The sequence below is a fragment of the Drosophila serrata genome, unplaced genomic scaffold (assembly GCF_035046125.1).
Source record: "Drosophila serrata isolate PLE 108 unplaced genomic scaffold, ASM3504612v1 contig_253, whole genome shotgun sequence".
NCBI lineage: Eukaryota > Metazoa > Arthropoda > Insecta > Diptera > Drosophilidae > Drosophila > Drosophila serrata.
Genome location: NW_028257151.1, coordinates 48601 through 68664, shown reverse-complemented (window position 1 = coordinate 68664; position 20064 = coordinate 48601). Strand labels below are relative to the sequence as shown.

Here is a 20064-nt window from a genome sequence, read left to right as displayed (position 1 = left end):
GGGCGTGGCTCTTTGGGAAAACTCAACTGGCTTTTTAGCTAGGGCAACAAAAACCCCTTTTTCCAACTGACACGCATCAATTTACAGCTGCTCGGTGTGTGTGTGTGCTCAAGACTTTTAATGAGATGAAGGTGAAATTTCATTATGAAGTTTTGCCGCACTAAGATGACGCCCGAAAAGCGCCACCCATTTTTTCAGAAGCGGAAAATGGGGTTTTGGGGGCGGGGGGCGGGCGGGGTGTGGTTGCGAGCGGTAACCTCGTTAAGCTTAATTAATAGCAGCAATGTGATAAACACCCAGCCGACAGGCAAAATGGTCGCACTAAGGCCGACGCCATTTTTCGAGTCAAGAAAAAACACCGTTACAAAAAGGATCTATTATAAATTATTAGTAATATTTATAATATATTATTTAGGATTTTAGGATTTCTAGGTAATAAATAAGAGAAGTTACCCCAAGATGTTGTCTTAAGCTTAAGTAAAATTGAATACGTTTTTAGAGGACTCTTATAGATAACTATAATATCTCCTAACAGTCCTTGAGGTATGTGTTTATGGACTATAAAGAGATGTTATAACTATATATATATATCCTATGGAAATTGATATATTTTAATATTTATAATATATAGTAATTAAAAGCCAAGCCCTATTTAAAGAATATTCAATTAAACTACCTCTATCTACTACCTACTACTTATAATATATGAATTAGGATTTCAGGATTTCCAGGTAATAAATAAGATAAGTTACCCCAAGATGTTGTCTTAAGCTTAAGTAAAATTAAATAGATTTTTGGGGGACTCTTATAGATAATTCTAATATCTCCTAGCAGTCTATGGGTATTTGTTTATGAACTGTTAAGAGATGTTATAATTATATATATCCTATTTATCATTCGTTGTTTGTATTTGTTTATGAACTGTTAAGAGATGTTATAATTATATATATCCTACGAAAATATATATATTTTAATATGTATAATATATTCTAATTAAAAGCCAAGTTCTAGTTAGAAAATATTCAATTAAACTATCTTAGACCTCTATCTCTCTCTCTCTGTGCACCTGGTAAACTTTGCCCCAGGTGTCAACTACAGTCTCAAATGGCAACAAATATAACAAACAACAACAAGAACAACAACAAGGACAAGGGCCAGGACAAGTTCGTTTTTTAATGAGCCCAACGTCAACGTTGCCAACTCGCTGCTGCCACTGACATTTGACAGATTTCCTAGGAGCTGAGCCGAGCGCTTAGATACTTTTCCGGATCCGGATGCGGAATGGGGGCGGAGAGTAGGTGTGGCATTTTAAGGGGGCAGCATTTTCTACTTATTTAGGCATTAGTCGCAGACACTCAAACCCCACCCCATCCTCATTCCCATCCCAATTTGGTCATAAAACCACCCCCAGTGGGGGAGAGACAAGAAATCACCCATCCGCCCGGTGTGCTTATATAGACCTTTGGCAGAAGATTCTTTCATCGTTAAGGGGAATTATAGTTGAATGAATTTTAACCTTGGCTACCCCTATTAACCTGACACTCTGACAAAAAAACAGATGGTGGGGAGATATATATATATGTATATATTTAAGCACTGTTTATCAGCCTGGAAAATGGGAATTAATTAGTGTCCTTTGGAGTTATGTTTGTGTATTTGTTTAGTTATTTTCAGAACTCTATTTAAACTTTGTTTTATTTCTATATTCCATACTTTACTATATTCTGTTTTAAATAATAAAATAAGCTGATTTTACTTAATTTTAAAGTGTTTTAACAACATAATAAAAGCGTTTCTTTTTGATAAAGAACACAAAAAAGAACAAATAATAATAAAAAAAATATATTTATAATAAAAAAATATAATAAATAGATTAAAAATTAAAATAGATTAATTCAATAAACAATACCTAATAAATATTAATAATAATTTAAATTTAACTACTTTAATTCTAATAATAAATTTTTTATTGCTCAATCATAAAGGTTAAGCAATTTTAAGCTAATATTTACCTTAGTCTCTTCTGTACACAGATTTCTTTATTAGTCAAAAGTATAATCTATCTAGATCTCATATGTATATATATATTTAAAAAATAATAGCAAATAAATTGTAAACCTAATATATACCAATTGCAATAATTCTAAACATTAGCATACAATATAAGTTAAGCAATTTTATGTTAATATTTACCTTTTCCCCTTTTTTCTTTTCATTCAAAAACATAACTTTATAGATTCGATCAATTTTATAACAAATATTAATATTTTATTATATTAAACTAATGTATTTTTTGTTACTACAATTCTAAAATGTATTTTATTGCTAAAGAATAAAAGTTTAACCATTTTCATTCCATTTATATTTACCTTTCCCCTTCTATATCCTTCGTTATTTATTTTGTAAATGCTTAAATACTTAAAATCTATAATATTACTAATAAGATTGAAAAAAATATTTTATCTTTGTAGGTTAATACATTCATATTCTTTGCCTATTTGTTTAATAATTCAGAAGCTTAACTTATCTGGATTTTATAATTTATTTTAATAATACTTATGTAATTTATTTAAGTTCAAATAATTTTATTCACAAATAATAAGAGTTAAACCATTTAAGTTAATATTTACCTTATCCTCTTCTATAACCTTCTTTATTATTCAAAAGCTTAACTTATCTATCTCTCTTATTTATTTTTTTTCTTGGTTAAATTTTCTTTGCCTTTGGTTTGTTTGTTTGTTTGCCTGTTTGCTCATAATGTTTGTTTGCCCAGCATGTGAGTGTGCCTGTGTGTATGTGTGTGTGTGTGTGTGTGTGTTGGCCTTAAATTCCTTGTCGCTAAAGCATTTTGGCCAGTTTCCGCTGGATGCGATGAGCTTTCAATGGCAATGGACCGAGATCCAGTCAAAGGCGGTGGCGAGCGAGCGTTGCAAATATTTGCCGAGGGACAAGTATGCGCAATTAAAATTTGATTTAATACAAATGTACACACACAGATACACACACACACTCACACAGCCTCAGGATGAACAGACATGTGCGTTTGTTTGCATTCGTATTTGCCTGTTTGCCTGTTTGCTGGTGGCACACAGTATCCAATTTCGAAAATTACTTGCGCATCATCAGTTGGAAATTCCTTGAGTATCGAATGGAATTTAATTGAAGTCACGAAATACGAATTTCGAAATTTTCACAAATTCAAGAATAAGCACACTCAAACACACACATATGTGTGTATATCCTTGATGACAGCTATTACACTGAGAGGAATCAAAGGAGTTCATGTGGTTGTGATTTTTAGGTTTAGTAATCATCATTTTGTAAGGGTAAATTTGTTTTTATGTGATTAATTTTTTAAGATATATAAAATGATTATTTTTATTAAATAAAAAGTGTTTTAAAATATGCCCCAAAGTTTTGGTCAAGAATCTTCCTGAGTACCAAGACATTCAAATAAATTCTTCATTGATTTAATCAAATTGAAGTTCAATAAATTAATTGTATTTTCTTGGTATATTTTAATTAAAAATTTAATTATTTTTATTTTTATAAACTTAATTAAAACATACTGGTTATAACATTTTCACTCTTTATTAAATCAACATTTAAAGATACATATAAAGATAGATCAATTATTACAGTCAAGAATTCTCATCAGTAAAAAAACATTCTATATAATACATTTAAGAAAATTTTAATTAAATAAATAAATAGTATTTTCTTTGTTTAACAAATATATAACATTTATTTCTTCCACTTTTTTTAAACTTAATAAAAATAAGTTGGATGTGATCATTCTTCCTTTTTAAATAAATCTACATTTAAATTATAAAGATGGCTCTATTATTTCCAAATATGTCAAGACTCTGTGTATTTTTGCTCCTCAAATATGCTATATTTTTTTGCAGTGTATTTTTATATAAATAAATCAGATAACACATTAACACTTTCTTGTGTGTGGGGGTCTGGGTTGGGCTTTGCCTTACATTTTTCTTGCGTTTGATGTTGAATTTTTAATTTTCATTAACATTTGCTCTTCAGACCTTCAAGGCAGCCGCCCTTATGACAGGTTTTTTTCTCTCTCTCTTCTTCTCCTTTTTTTCCTGGGGGTTGCTAACTTTTGGTCGGTGGTGAAAATCCCACACACACACTCGCACACACTCTCACACACACGCACACTCACAATTAGTATTTGCTGTGTGCTTAATTGATATTTGTATAATGAAATGTGTCACAGGATTTTCTTGCCCGCATCATTGTGAATGGTCAGGGGGAGTGATGGGGATGGAGATGGGAATGAGGAGACGATCCTGAGAAATAGCAGAAGGAGCTCTTAAAATACTGGCCAAAAATTAAGTCCAGCTGGGTCTTCCTTCCCCCCTCCACACACACCTCAAGACTTGTTGACACTTTCATTGGTTTTTCTTAATTGTCAATTGGGGCGGGAGTTTTGTTTTTTAAAGGACTTTAAAAGGAGTTTGGTGTTTAAATTTGAATTCATTTAATTTTTTAAATAATTTAAGACATAGCTTATAATTTTATTATTTTGCAGTGCTTTTAAATAAATTTTATTAAAATAAATCATTGGAAAGTCTTGATTTAAGTTACCTAAAGGTTTTCCTAACTATATATAAGTTTCAGCAAAAATGGTTTATTAGAAGTTAGGGTTATATATTTAGTTGTTTTAGTATCACCAAAAAATGATTATCAATTGAATTTTAAAAAATCCTTTATATTTCATGTATTAGAGTCACTTTTATTTTATAAAACTTAAATGTAACAAGTAAATGGTTCTATTTTAAATACATTTAAAAAGCTGACTTCTAATTCCTAATGGTTTCTAAAATAATTGCTCAGTTTTTAATACACTTAAATTCATATATCTAATTTATATTATTTTAATTGATTTATTATTATTAAATGTAATTTATATTATTTTCTTTGATATAGTATTCATCAAAGTAGTTTTTATTTTACCAAACTTGAATATACTTAAACATCTATTAAAGTTTTTAATACATTAAATTTCGAATACATATTTCATAATTCACATTTATTATTTACTAGTAAAAGTAAGTTACTTTTACTTCAAATTTTTCTGTTAAATATATTTTAAAGAAAACAGCTTATAATCATCCTTTTTGCGAACCATTTTCTCCTAATTTTCTTGATCAATTTAATATTTATTTCATCGTTTATTAAAACCTCTAGATCCTTGCCTTTTTGTAGACCTTCTTCTTGCTTTAAATTATATATTTTTTTCGCGTAATCTTATCACATGACACCCCTACAAATTGGTTCTGTATCGGGAGGCCAGAACCAACAGATTTATAAGCTTTCTTCTTTCTCCTGACCACAATCAATAAATTCACTGTATATACATATTTTTTTTTACCATTTTCTGTTTTTGGTTCTTTTGGTGGGTTTATTGTTTCGTTGGATGCTTAAAATGCGATAAATTAAATTAAATAGCTTAGCTACTCGGAGAAGGGACAGGGACAGGGGAGTGTCCCTTTATTTGGCTACTTACAGATTATGTGACATTTATTGTTCACGCTTAAATCTTGAAAATTGCAATTTAGCGGCCTGTGTCCTTTGCGTGGGTGGTGGTGGTGGCTCGTCGTGGGTGGGCGGGGCTGGCTTATCAGCTAGCCCCAAGGACAGAATTATGTCCTTGTCGCCATCGTCTTTGTCGCGTTTGTTTTCTCTCTTTTCCTGCGGAAAGCAGGATTTTTTCAAGATTTTTTCCAATTTTTTTTTTTTTGCTGGCTTCTTATAAAGAGAAGTTGTGGAATTTAAAAGTATATAGAACTTTATGTATTGGATTGATCAAATATGCCTAAGGCTTAAGAAATATTAAGAATATATTATAACAAAATTTGAGCTTAAGAAATTACTAAAAAAAGAATTGTTTGAAAGAAGAAATTCTAATGGAAAAACTTGAAATGAAAAAAATATAGCTACATTTTAATATTTAAAGTAAATATCTTTAAATATAGTTTGTATTTTATTTTGATACAATTTATGTTAGTTTTAGAGAGTTCTTAGCTAATTTTCTCTTCATTTGTAAGTTTTAATTTAGTGAACAGCCCGAAATAATGCTCTCATAATTTTCCCCCTTAACAGCCGGGTATTCCATGGTCGGGACTCTCATTTTCTTATTTCTTACTTGATATTTTTGGTGTCTGTGGATTTTTTTTGTGATTTCCTTTTTTTCTACTGATGTTGACGGTGCCGCCGCACAGTTGTCTCGAGTTTCCGTTTTAATAAACGTCGATTCCGGCTTCCTGTTTGGCATCGCTGTGCGTATCACCGCCTCTCCCCTCCCCCCCCACTTTCGGCCAGGGGGGAGTCCACCCCGCCCCTGATTTTCCAACCCCCGCAAATGAGAAGTCGTAATTGCAGGGAGCGTCTGGTACTCAGTCTCATTTTCCATCCACATCCGCGTCTCCCGGCTGTGTCTTCATTTATTGCCAATATAATTTTTCGACTTGGCTGGAAATTTAATTTCCTTCTTCATTGCCATCGTGTGAGAAAGTTTTTCCATCATCATCATCAACATCATTCGGCTCATTTTGTGCCTCGGGGCGCCAAAGTAACCAAAGTCCCTTGAAATATCCATATCCACACCGGGGAGGGGGATCCCGAGAAAATAATCCAGCAACCAACCAACCAACCAAAAAAGGCGGATGTCAACACAAAAAGCCGAGAAGTTTCGCCTAAAAAGGGTTACAATTTATGATTATTAAACTGAAACCGAAACTGAAACGCGTCCCAAGCCCATTATTATTTTTTAAACCAACCCCCAGACAAAGGGAGGGAGAAAGTGCCTTCGGTGGGAGTTAAGGAACAAAGCCAAAAGGACAACAACGAGTAATAAATAAATATAATGAAGATACAAAAAAAAAGCGAGGAGAAAAATAAGAAAAGTGGAAAAGTGAAGAGATAATATATGGTATTAATGTGAATATAACTTTTTGTATTATTATACAAATGAAACATCCTAATGAGAATATCTTTAATATATTTAGGATATCATTTCTCTGAGTAAAAATCGGGACAATAAATATTATACACATCACTGAATAAAAAGAACATCCTAATGAGGAAATCTATTATATATTTAGTATATCATTTCGCTTAGTAAAAAGTGATAAAAGTGATAAATATACATTTTAAAAGTTGACAAAACATCTGGCAATTGTTTCGTCTTAGCCAAATTAAAAGAAAAGGGAAAAACCCCTCAAAAAACACTTAACTATCTATAGTTGGCTTTGTCCATTTTTGCTATAAATTAAGCATATAAATATTTTTGGTTGGCATGGATCTATATATGCATATCCTTCTGTCTCCCCAAAAGGACACAGAGTGAAGCGAAGTTTATGCAAATAAAGAGAATGGGCAAGACTGGGGTTTTCCAAGATATTTATCGGTGACTTTAGAAAGTTTTGCCCATACTTCCTTCAATAAATATCAAACACATAACAGCCATAACATATATGCCGCCTAGATCTTTTGGAATTCAGAAAAATCCTCAATGAAATCCCGGCCGTTAGCGAAAGTGTTGAAATTATGATCTGTTAAGTGTCTAAATACAAAGTCCTGCCAGTAGCCAGGAGCCCCCCGAGGGTTGTTTCGCATCCTGTGCCTGCCTGCCTGTATTTAAAATGTCATTTTGTTGTCAACCTCAGACTTCTTGTCTTATGTCAAATTATAATTATGGCGCCATGCTACTAACGACATTAACACAGCTCCGGCATCAGGCAGGAGCAGCCATTAAATTGCCTAAGCATACGAACCCTTGTTGTGTCCTTTGGCTGTCCTTGCCGCCCACTTGCCACCCTCCCTTTGGGGGGTGGCAAGTCTTGGGGTTTGGGGAAGGGTGTAGGGTGGGTCCTGCCTTCATTATCAGCATCGAAAGTTAAAATGCAGGCAAAGGCTTGCCTTTGCAGACTCCTTCAAAGCTCACTCCTCCAATGGCAAATGAAACATTTTTGTTGTGTAAGGTTAAACGTTTCAAAAACTTTGTTTTAAAATCACTTAGCGCTCGGCACACACACACATACACTTATACACTTGAATAAAAATTAGAGACAGTGGGGTTAAAGAAAGATTTTAGAATTTTAAATTAATTTTTGAAAGTATCTGTACCTTAATAAATACTTATCCTAACCTTCATTGAAACGTCTTCAAAGATATGAAATATAAATAGTAATTTAGTAGTTTAAAAATGAAGAATAAAGGTTATTAAATTCTTCATATAATATAATATTATTATAAATCAATATTTTAAAGAAAATGCTTTCAAATAATTCAAGTTCTCACCTTTAATAAATTCTTCTTCTAACTTTCACAGAAGCGTCTTGTAGGATATGAAAAAGAAATAGTAATAAGTCTATTTAAAAATAAGGAATAAAGCAATTTAAATTCTTGATACAATTAGTATATAAAAATAAATATTTAACAGTAAATACCTTCAAATAATTCCTCGCCAATTCAGACTTCTTGAATTTTATAGATTAATAAAAGCTTCTAAATTATCCTTATAATAATAGTTCTACTGATATCCAATGGTATTATTAGTAGTATGATTCATAATAAATTCATGAAAGTAAAGTAATTACTTTGTTATTAATTTATTTTTCCTAAAATTGAGATTTTTCTTTGTCTTAAAAATAAAACAAATTAATAAATATCCCTTTTATTCCATGTATTATTTTATTCTCAACTCCACTGTTCTTGGCCCATACACACATACACTTACCACTGTTGGTTCTGGCTAAAAAGGGTGCAGACTTTGGTCCATATTGCCACCAAAAAAACCTCCTGCTATTTACCCGATTTTCCCTGCCTCCTTTTCCGCATTTTCCAACTCCTTTTCCGTTGCCGACGACGTTGTCGTTGTCGTCGCCTTTTGCAAAGTGGTGATAATTTCTGCTTTGTTGCGAAAATGACAACATTTTAGCTCCGGGAACCCAGCTACGCCACCTCCCCCTCCATTTCCACAGAATTTTCCCCCAAGCCTCCGCCACTATTTTACACCCCCCACCCGCTGGCCTCTCTCCCCCTTCTCTCTCTCTTAATTTTCCACTTGCAATGGACGCGACTTGTGTCGACTTTTAATGGTTTTTCATCTTATTAGCAGGCAAAAGTTCTTTGTCGCCGTTGTTTTTGATGCCACGCCCACACCAGGAAAATGTGTGTATGTGTGTGTGCGGGGGGGTTGGAAAATGGCTACAGCTACAGCTACAGTTACAGATTTATTTGCAATTTTTGCTCATTTGGCAAAACACAAAGACAAAAAAAAAAATATATATAGAAAATAAAATAGAAAACAAAAATAGACGACGCCAAAGTCTTTTGTCTTTAGCCACTTTGCGAGCCTTCCATGGTTACTCCTTCCCATCCAGAGTCCTTGGTTCGCTGTCCTGCGTCCTGAGTCCTGAGTCCTGAGTCCTTCAACCCCCTCCAGGATTTCCACCGCTATCCCAGCTTGTTGCTCCTCTGTTGCCGCTGCTGCTGCTACTGAGGGCGCATAATTAAAAAAGTTTCATTTCATTTTGTTGGGTTTCTTGGTTCGTTTCGCCTGTTTATGTTCATTTGTTTTCTTGCGTAGGTTTCTGGGGTTTTCCCGGCGACTTTTCCCCAGCACTGCAGCCGTTACAATTTTGGGCGTGAAAGGGGCAGCGGGATGGGGGAGAGAGAAAATTCAGACGTCGTCGCTTGTTTGCCGCCCTTTTGTCTTAATGATTACCGCCTTCTTGCGTTTTTTGCATGCTTCGTTTAATTTAATATTAATCTAAGAAGTTTGTTTGTTTTTTTTTTTTAATGTGTTTCGACTGCGCCTTTATACTTACTTTCTTGGTGTCGACCAGAAAGCTGCAAATGACTTGGAATTAAATGGATTATGAGGATGAAAGAGGGCAGAGACAAGTGAATATATAAGTTTTATTTATGATTATTTGTTGGTAGATTTTAAATTATAATTTTGGGATTATTTTTAGACTCTGAGGAGCAGCTTAAAGGAGGTTAGAAGTAGTTGCAAGTAAGGTTTTTATGGTAAAAGAAACCGATTTACTACTTATCTTATTGAAATATATATTTATTGCAACTTATTCTAATTATTTTTCTTTACAAAAATATCTAGAAATAAAGGAAAGGAGCAGCCTGTAGGAGTAGTTGCAAATAGAGGTTTTTCTTAGTAAAGGAAAGCAAGTAATTTTGCAAGTACAAAACTTTATGAAATGATTTATAAATTATCTTTTCAAAACATATATTTCCTGCAACTTATATTAATTATTTATTTTACAAAAATTGTCTAGAAATAATTAAAATTCAATTAACTTAAATCACAAAATGAAATAAGACTTACGCTTACACCAAAAACAAAAAAAAAACCCAATCAGACCATTGTTTGGGTTAATTTTTTGTCGTCCAACCTCCCATAATTCCAGAAATTCAGTATTTCACAGCAGCTGCAAATAATGCTGCGAATTTTATAGATTTTCTATTAACCTATGGATGGGTTCTACGGGTTGCCATGACCTCCCCGACCTCCCTGGGTTCACAATGGCCCATTTGGATTTCGATTTGGATTTCGGCAAATAGAGCGAATGCTCTGCACATGGAAATTAAAGTGCGGAATTTTTGGTATCAGCACGGGAATCGAGGCGAGGGACTAGTGGACTAGGGACAGGAAGGGGGGGAGGACTAGAAGTGGGTGTGGCAGTGGCAGTGGGCAAAACGGTAACGTATTTCGCGAAAATTAACCCCCGACGGAGTTGTGAAAGCTTCATAAAAACGCATACCAACGCAGACATGCATATAGCGGGCGAAAACCATGAATGAATGAATGAGCGGAGGATGCTTTTTGCACACTGCAAAACATAAATATATTTTACAAAAATATTTAAAATAAATAAAATATTAGAAAACCGGTTCTTAATCCTTTATTTTGTAAAATTGTTGTCTCTTTTAAAGGGGTTTTTAATGCGTTGACAGCTAACTTAAAGTATTCCTTTATTGCATTTTGAGGCTAAAGTTGTACTTGGGAATTTTCGACGCATTCCCTCATAAAGGAAAACAATTGCTATAAAAAACGCTATTTAAAAATGCCAGCTAAAATATTGTGTTCATAAAATAAATATATTACAATATTATTAAAAATTAAATAATAAAAATTCGTACAAAAAAGAACATACACTGCTATCTGTTCAATATCCATGCTATCAATATTCCATGTACGAAATATAAAACAGAAAAGATTAAACTATGATTATTGGAAAGAATATATATATTATTGGAAAGAATATAATATATATGTATATGAACATATATGAAATTTAATTTTAACGTTTGTTTTATGTATAAAATAGGTAAAAATTAAACAAATAAAATAAAAAACAAAACCATTATTCGATATTTTAAACATAACTGATATTTGTAAGTTAAATGCGATACCTTTGTTATTTGGAAATTTCCATACATATAATTTTACGATAATTTTAATACAATATTTTGTTATTACACTTTTAAATATGGTTATGTCGACTTTAATAAAAATAAAAACAAAGATTCGACTTTGCAAAAAACAACTCAATAAACTTGTCAAAAGACGAATAGCAATAAATTGCCGATACATAAACGTTATTTTGCATAAGATATTTCTAACCATATAATCATATCAGGCTTTTCTTCTGGATAAATATATTTCAAGCTCAAATTCTCTTAAGTAAATTGTCTTAAAGCTGAAACAATTGGGAAGCCAATTTTCGGGTCAAGCTAATATAATATTTATTAATTTACATTTATAATTTTGAATATATATTAATTTTATTTACTTTTTAAATTTTTAAGCATTTTTCTGTCAGTGTCCCGGACTTGTATGGGGGGCATTGGGATCGGAACTGCATGCACTTCCTTTGCATCCAATGCAATATTAAGTAGCGTGCGGCGACTTTGACATGGCAACTATTGTGGCGTTGTCTGGTCCTGGTTCCAGATCGGATACCTATCATACCCCTCATCCCCCCATGCCTCCTCCATCCTAACCTTTAACCCCGCTTAACCCCTCGGTGCCAGCATGGAAAACTCAACCCCGTAAAGGTAAACGTTGCGCTGCATATTTGAAATATCCATAAAATGGAACTCCCAGACGCGCGAATATAAAATTCATTTGCCAAACAATTTGAATGCCAAAATGCTTGAGTTAATCAACAAAAGGTGCCACAAGGAAATATGTGCAAATTTCCAGTAAAAGATTTTCATCAGAATTTTATATAAATTAATAATAGGAAAATAGAGAGGAAGAGGCAGTAAGAGGTATATTTTAATAATTTTGAGAAAACGATTTAGAAGTTATAAATACATATATATTTTGTGGGTTTTTCTAAATGTTTATTTGATATATAATACATTTTTGTATTATTTTGTATTTTCTTGCAAAAACTTAACAAGTTAAATGAGCTAACATTAAACCCTAACTTTATTCCATTTAATTTCAATTGATTTTCCTCTCTTATGCTGTTTAGTTTTCCTTCTTTTTCCTAGTTTTTTTTTTTTGGTTTCGATTTTCGATTAAAGTTACTTAAAATAATAAAATAAATTTCCCACCTTTCTCTCCTACAGGCAAGAGCTTTACTCTTACGATTGTCATCTCAACGAATCCCATCCAGATTGCGACATACACGAAGGCCATTAAGGTGACCGTGGATGGACCAAGAGAACCCCGGTCGAAGGTTCGTCATCAGGGCTTCCATCCGTTCGCATTTGGGCCACAACGCTTTGGACCGGATCCACTTATGGCCGGATTGCCCTTCAAGTTGCCAGGTAAGCGGAGCAGGTGAACACAAGGATCCTGGGCGGGCAGGACTTAAACGATACCATCACATACACACTGGGGGAAAATATTAACCTAGGAAAGATAATATGATATATATGATAAATATTTTCTATATATATTTATTGTTTATTATATATAGAATATTTTAGTTTTAAATTCTCCAAAGAAAAGTACATTTAATAAGACATTTTCAGGGCTTAGAAAGTATAAGTTATAAGTTATAAGAGTGGGAGTTATTTATAACCAATAAGGACATGATTTAAGAGGACAAATATAGTACTACCTATTTGTAAGGAATAAGTATATGTTTTAAAAGAAAATATTACAATATTTCAAAACTAATTTTACATACCTGAAAAATATATATATTTTATAATGTTAACTAAGCTTCTTAGTCTTAGCTTAGTTCATAGCTAGTTTATGCTTTAGTTAACGTATTAAATGAATTTAAATTTACTATAAAAAACCCTCTAAGTTAAGGGTAAGTTTTCTTTAAGTGTAAAAATGAAGTCATGAGCGGTGGAGGCGTCCAGAGCTGAGCGGAGCTAAACCGGGAACTAAGCGGCTTTTGTGAAATGGCCTCAAGGGCTTGTCGCTCGTTAGACAGCGAACCACACGTATCAATGTCAGTCACGAGGGCTTAATGGGTTGGTAGATGGGAGTTGGGAGTTAAAAGGTGGACTTTTGGGCCAGGTGAGCTTATTGCCTGTCTATTTTGGCCGCGGGGCTGCACGCGAAATTAGCTGTAAATAAATATACCTTTAGACGGTTTTAGGTTAAACGAACCGATAACGAAATCCCGGCCAAATGCCCGCGGCTATGGACCATCGAAAGATAAAGAGAGAATGTCAGTAAAAGCCGGGAAGCTGGGGCTAATGGGTTAATTAGGGGATTTTGTCTACAATATAACCCGATATATATATTGCCCTCATTATGATAAGAACCATTTCCCAGGATACCCGCGAGCTACTTTTATTTTTTTGAGCAGGGCTGAGTCCTTAATGGGATGACTAGAAATTTGATTACAAAACACAAAAAAAGAGACTAGATTAAGAGCTTTATTGTGTTTGCGGTAAATTTGTATAATTATTAAGAGAGTATAGGAATAGAATTTGGGAATTTTTTATAAAGTAAATATATAGCTTCAAACCTTCTTGAAGACCTTTTAAAGGAGAGGGTTAATTTGAAACTTTAACCCATTGCCATTGCTGAGATGCCAGCATGTTTTTCGAGTGTCAAAACTTTGCCCAACGCGGCTGCTTCATTAACACCTCAAGCCATTAGCATAAAGATGATGACAAATGAGGCTGGCAAAGGATGCCAGGACGAAGGATCTGTGTGCGGCTGTCATCGCCACCCTGTGTGTGCCTGTGTGTGTGCCCTATTTATGAAAACGAAGCCGGGGCACAATAGAGGCGACAATTATACAACAAAACAACAGCTTGAAAAATCCATTAAAATGATTTTAATCCTTTAACGAGTCACAAAAAGGCGTCAGGCATCGGCATCGGCATCGACTTCGAGGATGCGAGAATACGAGATGCTGAAATGCGCATCCTGGGGGTTGGTAAATAGTAGCAAGAATACAGCTAAGTTCAAGGCAATAGTACCAAGTAGTTAAAATGGTAAGAGGAATATTGTTTTTCCAATTTTTTGGTTTTTATATTATTTAATTTATGGGCTTTAAATAACAATTCAACTAATTTAAATGTATATTTTAAAGAAAAATTCAGTTTTTAAAAAAATAATTCAAATGAAATGTTAATTATTAAATGTATATTAATTTTTGGGAAGAACATAATCAGGTTAATATCTACGCTTATTTTAATGTATCTGGTTTCAGTTTCTGGGTTATTATTTATGGTAATAATTTCTAATAATTTCTTTTATTGGTTGTTAAAGGAACTAAAATTGTAAAAATATAAAATATAATACTTAAACCCAAAGCAGATACATGAAAAGATATTAAATCAAGTCAATGTTCCCTTAAGTAAATTAAAATACTATTTTCAACTTAAATAATTAAAAAAAAAGGAGCTATGCTTGAGACAAAAGGGTAAAGAATTTATTTACAGTATTTTAATATTTAACAATAATGCAATAATAACTAGAATAGAATTAAATTATTTTAGAATGTATTTTTAAAAGCTTTTATTATTAATTTTTTTTTCTGAACTCTTTTATTGCAAAAGTCAAAAAGAATATGTAGTATTTTTTTTTGTTTTATGTCTTTCATCTATTTTTGTATCCTAACCTTACAATTTTATTTTTCCTTTTATTTTAAGAAAATTTTCTCATAATTAAACAATAATTAAATCCTAATAAATACATAAATCAACTGGCAATTGTTATCGCTTTAACGGCACTATTGTCTTGAATATGACTGTAAATGCCAGTGAGTTCTAACCCAAAAAACCCAAACTGAAAATCCAAGGCTAAAATCCAACCCTCCTTGTATTATTTTAAAGAGCCCAGCGCGACTGTTGCAACAATAAACACGCGATATAACCAGACTGCGAACAAGGATAACGATGGCAAGGACGATTGTTTCAGAGGGGTGTCCGGGTACAAAAGTATATACAATCGTCCTCGTCGTCGTCGTCGCCTGGTGAACAAATCGCGTTTGATACGCTTTGATTTTATTAAAATTTAACAATTTCGCTATGAAATTTATGAGGCCTCCGGGTGGTTCAGCTCAGTTCAATTCCTTTCAATTGGATTCGTTTCGTTTAAGGTTTTTTCTTTTTTTTTTGTTTGAAGCCAAAAGGCTTACGAACCACTTGTTTTAGGGCACTGACTGTATCATTTATGACTCTGTAATCAGATATAAATTGTCCTTCTTTAAATTGAGGATAAATGCCTAAAGAGAGATGTGCATTTAGAAGATTATTAAAGGGATGTTTGACTTCTTAAAGTTTAAATTCAGAAAAAACTATCGTGTACCAAGGTAAATGTTCTTAAATACAAATATATTTTCAGAGTTTTGCTTATCTCTAGTTTATTTCAACCCATCGTTGTCTTTTTCTATTTTTCTGACTCACTCCAACTGTCTTTTCCATTGAATATTGACAATTAAGTGGGGTTTAGGGTTGTTAAGGGCAGTTAACAAATTAATTGATTGTTCAATCAATCACAAAATCTCCATAAAGAATAATTACAACGGTTTCTAAAGGTTGTCAAGTTAATTCTTCAAGAGTAAAATTCAATTAAGGAAATGAAAAGAAATTGCCCAAGTAAGTTGTAGGGATACTTAAAAATTATAATATAACTTTAAATATATAATGATATAAATATATATTTGAAACAATACTTAGACTTTTCACATGTTAGTTTTCTCATTATAATAAATATTTTTAAATATATAAATATATTGTATCAATAGTTATATATTAAAAACATTGCTAAGACATTTCTGAAGTTACTTTTTGGATTAAAAGAATATAATTTTTGTGCATGTCCTTTTTGCCCAAAAAGCCTTTAGCTACTACTGCCTCATGCTCATGTCCTGGCAAATCATTTAAAATGGAACTTTTGCCATCTCAACCCGCCCCAAGGGGGGAAAGTTCTACCCAAGGTTCACTATCTTTTCCTGCTCCTGGAAAATCCCCCACCTCTCCCCTTGGTAGCAAAGTGACACAGCAGCAGCAGCAGCAGCAGCAGCAGCAGCAGCTGAAAAAGTCTCAAAATTACATTAAAAACTAAAAGGACTTTGTGCTGGCATATGCGTGTGAGTTGGTGAGTAGTTTTTTGGCATACGGAAAATGTACTCGTAGTTGACTCCTTTAACGGTCCCTCGTCCTGCGTGTCAGAGAAAGTTTGCCAAATGATTAAAAGGACTCGGCAAATATGTGCGAGCGAGAGTAGTCGTAGTAGACGACGAGTCGAGAGTCCTTTCAGCGCCCCGAGACGCTGTAACGAAATAAATATAAAATGGCGTTGTAAGCAGACGCACATTAGTGACAAGTTTCCACAAGGATCAAATACACTGGGAGAAAAGAGATTATGGGAAAAATGGGTTTCGGTTTTTTAAGAATATGGTTAAGGGATTTTAGTAAACTTTTATTTAAGAGAGAGGCCTTTAATTACTTTTGACTCAATTTACAAAAAATTTATATAATTAGATTGAAAACAAGAAAGGAAGCTAAATTCGGCACGCCGAAGTTTGTATACCCTTGTAGATTGAAATTCGATAACTAGAAATTAATATAATATAAATTATATATATTAATTTTTACAAACAAACATTTCATTCACCGTTTTGCATTTTTCCCTATACTATATAATATAGTAGTTCGATTTTCATACAATTTGACACAAAATTGAAGATTAATATTTAATAGCTATATATTAAATATGATGAAAATCTATTGAAAACTTTAAAAGTTATAATATTTTTTTCCCAACATTTTCCTATCGTTCCTATTGCAGATATATATGTATATATATGTATATATATAGTCCACCGATTTGTCATGCTCCGATGTATATACTAGTAAAATTATATAGAAGAATTACTTTATTTTTTTATTTAAATAGCTTAAAATTGTTCCAAAACAAATTTCGCTCATCTGTGCTTATGATTCCCAATTGGTTTTAACGTCCCCGGAACGAAGTGACTGCTGCCGGGCAGGTCTCAGATATGTGTTGTGTTAAAAAAGTTGCAAGTCATTGTTTATTAGTGTTTATTAGTGTTCAAAGTTAGGAACTGAACATACATACATACTTACTGGTCATATATACTTACTGATCATAGTTACTTAGTGGTCATAGTTAAATACTGAACAGAGATACTTACTGGCCACTGTTACTTAGTGTTCAGAGTTACTTACTGCTCATAGTTACTTACGCACATCTGTGCTTAAGATTCCCAATTGGTTTTAACATCCCCGGAACGAAGTGACTGCTGCCGGGCAGGTCTCAGATATGTGTTGTGTAAAAAAAGTTGCAAGTCACTGTTTATTAGTGTTCAAAGTTAGTAACTGATGATACATACTTACTGGTCATAGATATTTACTGATAATAGTAGTAGTAGTAGTAGTAGTAGACCAGTAACTGGTCATATATACTTACTGTTCAGAGTTAATCACTGCTCAGAATTAATCACTACTCATAGTTAATCACTGATCATAGTTACTTACAGGTCATGAATACCTACTATTCATAGTTACTTAATGTTCAAAGTTACTTTCTGTTGAAAGATGTTACAGATCCTATACATTTATCAACAGTTTCTCTGGCAGTTATTATATGCAGTATAAAACTAAAAATAATAAATGATAGCTATGAATTAAATTAGAATAGAAATTATAATACCCTTCAAAGGTATTAATGTATTGATCCTTATAAATGTATTTTATTATATATTATTAATTACTAAATTAGTTATTATACATATTATATTTATTTATATTATTAGATATAATTAATATTATTATATACTCATTGATTTATGGGAATATATATTTGTTCAATATTTTTATTTACCATTTTCTTTTTGTTCACTGTGGCTTTTCCTCAAAAATACTCCCTTTCCCCAGCATTCCTATCTCCACGTATGTTCGCGTGTGTGTGTGTGTGGAAAAGTGGAAAATTTGTAGCTTCCGCAGCGGATATCCCGTTTCACACACGCCTTGCTCCTTTTCGCTCCTCCTGCCTCCACCTTCCCCTCTGATGAGGCAAAAGGCGTGTAACTAAAAAAGTTTCGCGTTGCGTTTTTAGTGAAAATTATATTAAAATTTTGCGCTTGATGTAATTTATGTCATAAAAAGGCCGAAAAAGAACAAAAGCAGAAAAAGAGAAAAAAGAAAAAAGAGTTGGCGCTAATGTCGTAAATGAATTTTCTGCCTGAGTTAATTTCCACGGAATATGGCAAGACAATGCCTGTACTTACATACATACATGATGCATAATTTTTCCCCTATTTAAGATTATTTATTTAAAACCCCTTTTTTTGCTCTTTTTATTTTATTTTTTTTTCTTTTTTTGGTATTTTGACTGTGCCGCCGTCAAAGGCAAAGATCAAAGTGTGTTGACTCCACCCTTGAGTAAATATAAATACATATATGTAACAAGGATCCTGGATAGTCAGTCGGGAGACAGGACTCTGAAGTCTAGAGTCTGTATGAGGGCTTAGGTTTTTTGTGTTGAGGCTTCAATGGCTCAGAAAGTGAATGCCAATCGAGGGGAGAACAAATCAATTACTTCTTCCCCTTAATTGAGTGTATTTGGGGCGTTAAATGTGAGAAATTCGACTGGCCATTGAGAGCTACTATTTTATTTGTGTTATTTCTTTTAAAATGTATATATATATATATGAAGTCTGATGCCTGTAGTAACTTCCCCCTGTAAACATATTCTTTTATGTCCTTGCCCTTACAACACACTCTCAGGGGGTGGCTTTGTATCTCGCACTGCTTTTAAAGGGTTAAACGCGGCGGCCTTTAAACAAGTTAATAAACTCGACGGCACCCTCCTCGACGAGCAAAAAATGGCAAAACACGAAAAGAATGAGATGATTTAGTGCGTATAATCAAACATGCAGACAGACGCACAAAATTTGCACAGTCACGGGGTCTAAGGCCTACAGCTCAATTTTGCCAGACAAGAGCTAAGTACACACACACACAGGGAGCTAAGGATATATATATATATATTTGGAGGGAGATACGTATTTTAAAGTCATTGTCCTTGTGGGTCCCTGGGACCTCCCTAGGCCTGGTCCGTTTCCCCCCAAGGACATATTACAGCATTGATTCAATTTCATGTCAATTTACGTGTCAATGCGACACTAATACGCCAAGAGGGTCGTGGTCCTTGTTGCGAAAATGGGTAGAGAGTGGGAAGGAGGGTGGAGGAGGGGTGGAGTAGAGGGGGCAGGGTTCAAACAAGGTGTGCGTTTAAAATTATTTATAACATTTGCGAAAATATGTTTGCCAAAAATGCCAGTGAAATACATTTTTTCGGCGTCACCCTCCCAGCTCTGAGAAGTATGCTACGTTTTTTTCTTACTGCCGGCTCCTTTTTCGGTAATAACTTGCGGCCTGTTTACGCCTTGGCTTGAGAGAGCTATGTGTGTGAGTGTGTGTGCACTGAGAAAAAAAAAATACCAATATGTTAATCCATTAAATGATATATATTAGCTTTAGACATACATTTATGTAGGCATATAAATATGGTAATTATTTGTTGATTTATTTATTTATAAGTGTTGAAGCAGTACAACA

General features: G+C 33.3%; 1 protein-coding gene across 2 annotated transcripts in view; it reads left to right on the top strand.

Moving 5' to 3' along the window:
- Window positions 1-20064, top strand: part of RunxB (RUNX family transcription factor Runt related B) — a 44343-nt gene that overhangs the window by 10667 nt on the left and 13612 nt on the right. For both annotated transcript variants that reach the window (XM_020942234.2, XM_086832899.1), the window contains exon 3: window positions 12628-12828. In XM_020942234.2, the coding sequence (XP_020797893.2) occupies window positions 12628-12828 (201 nt within the window). The remainder of the gene's footprint in view (window positions 1-12627; window positions 12829-20064) is intronic.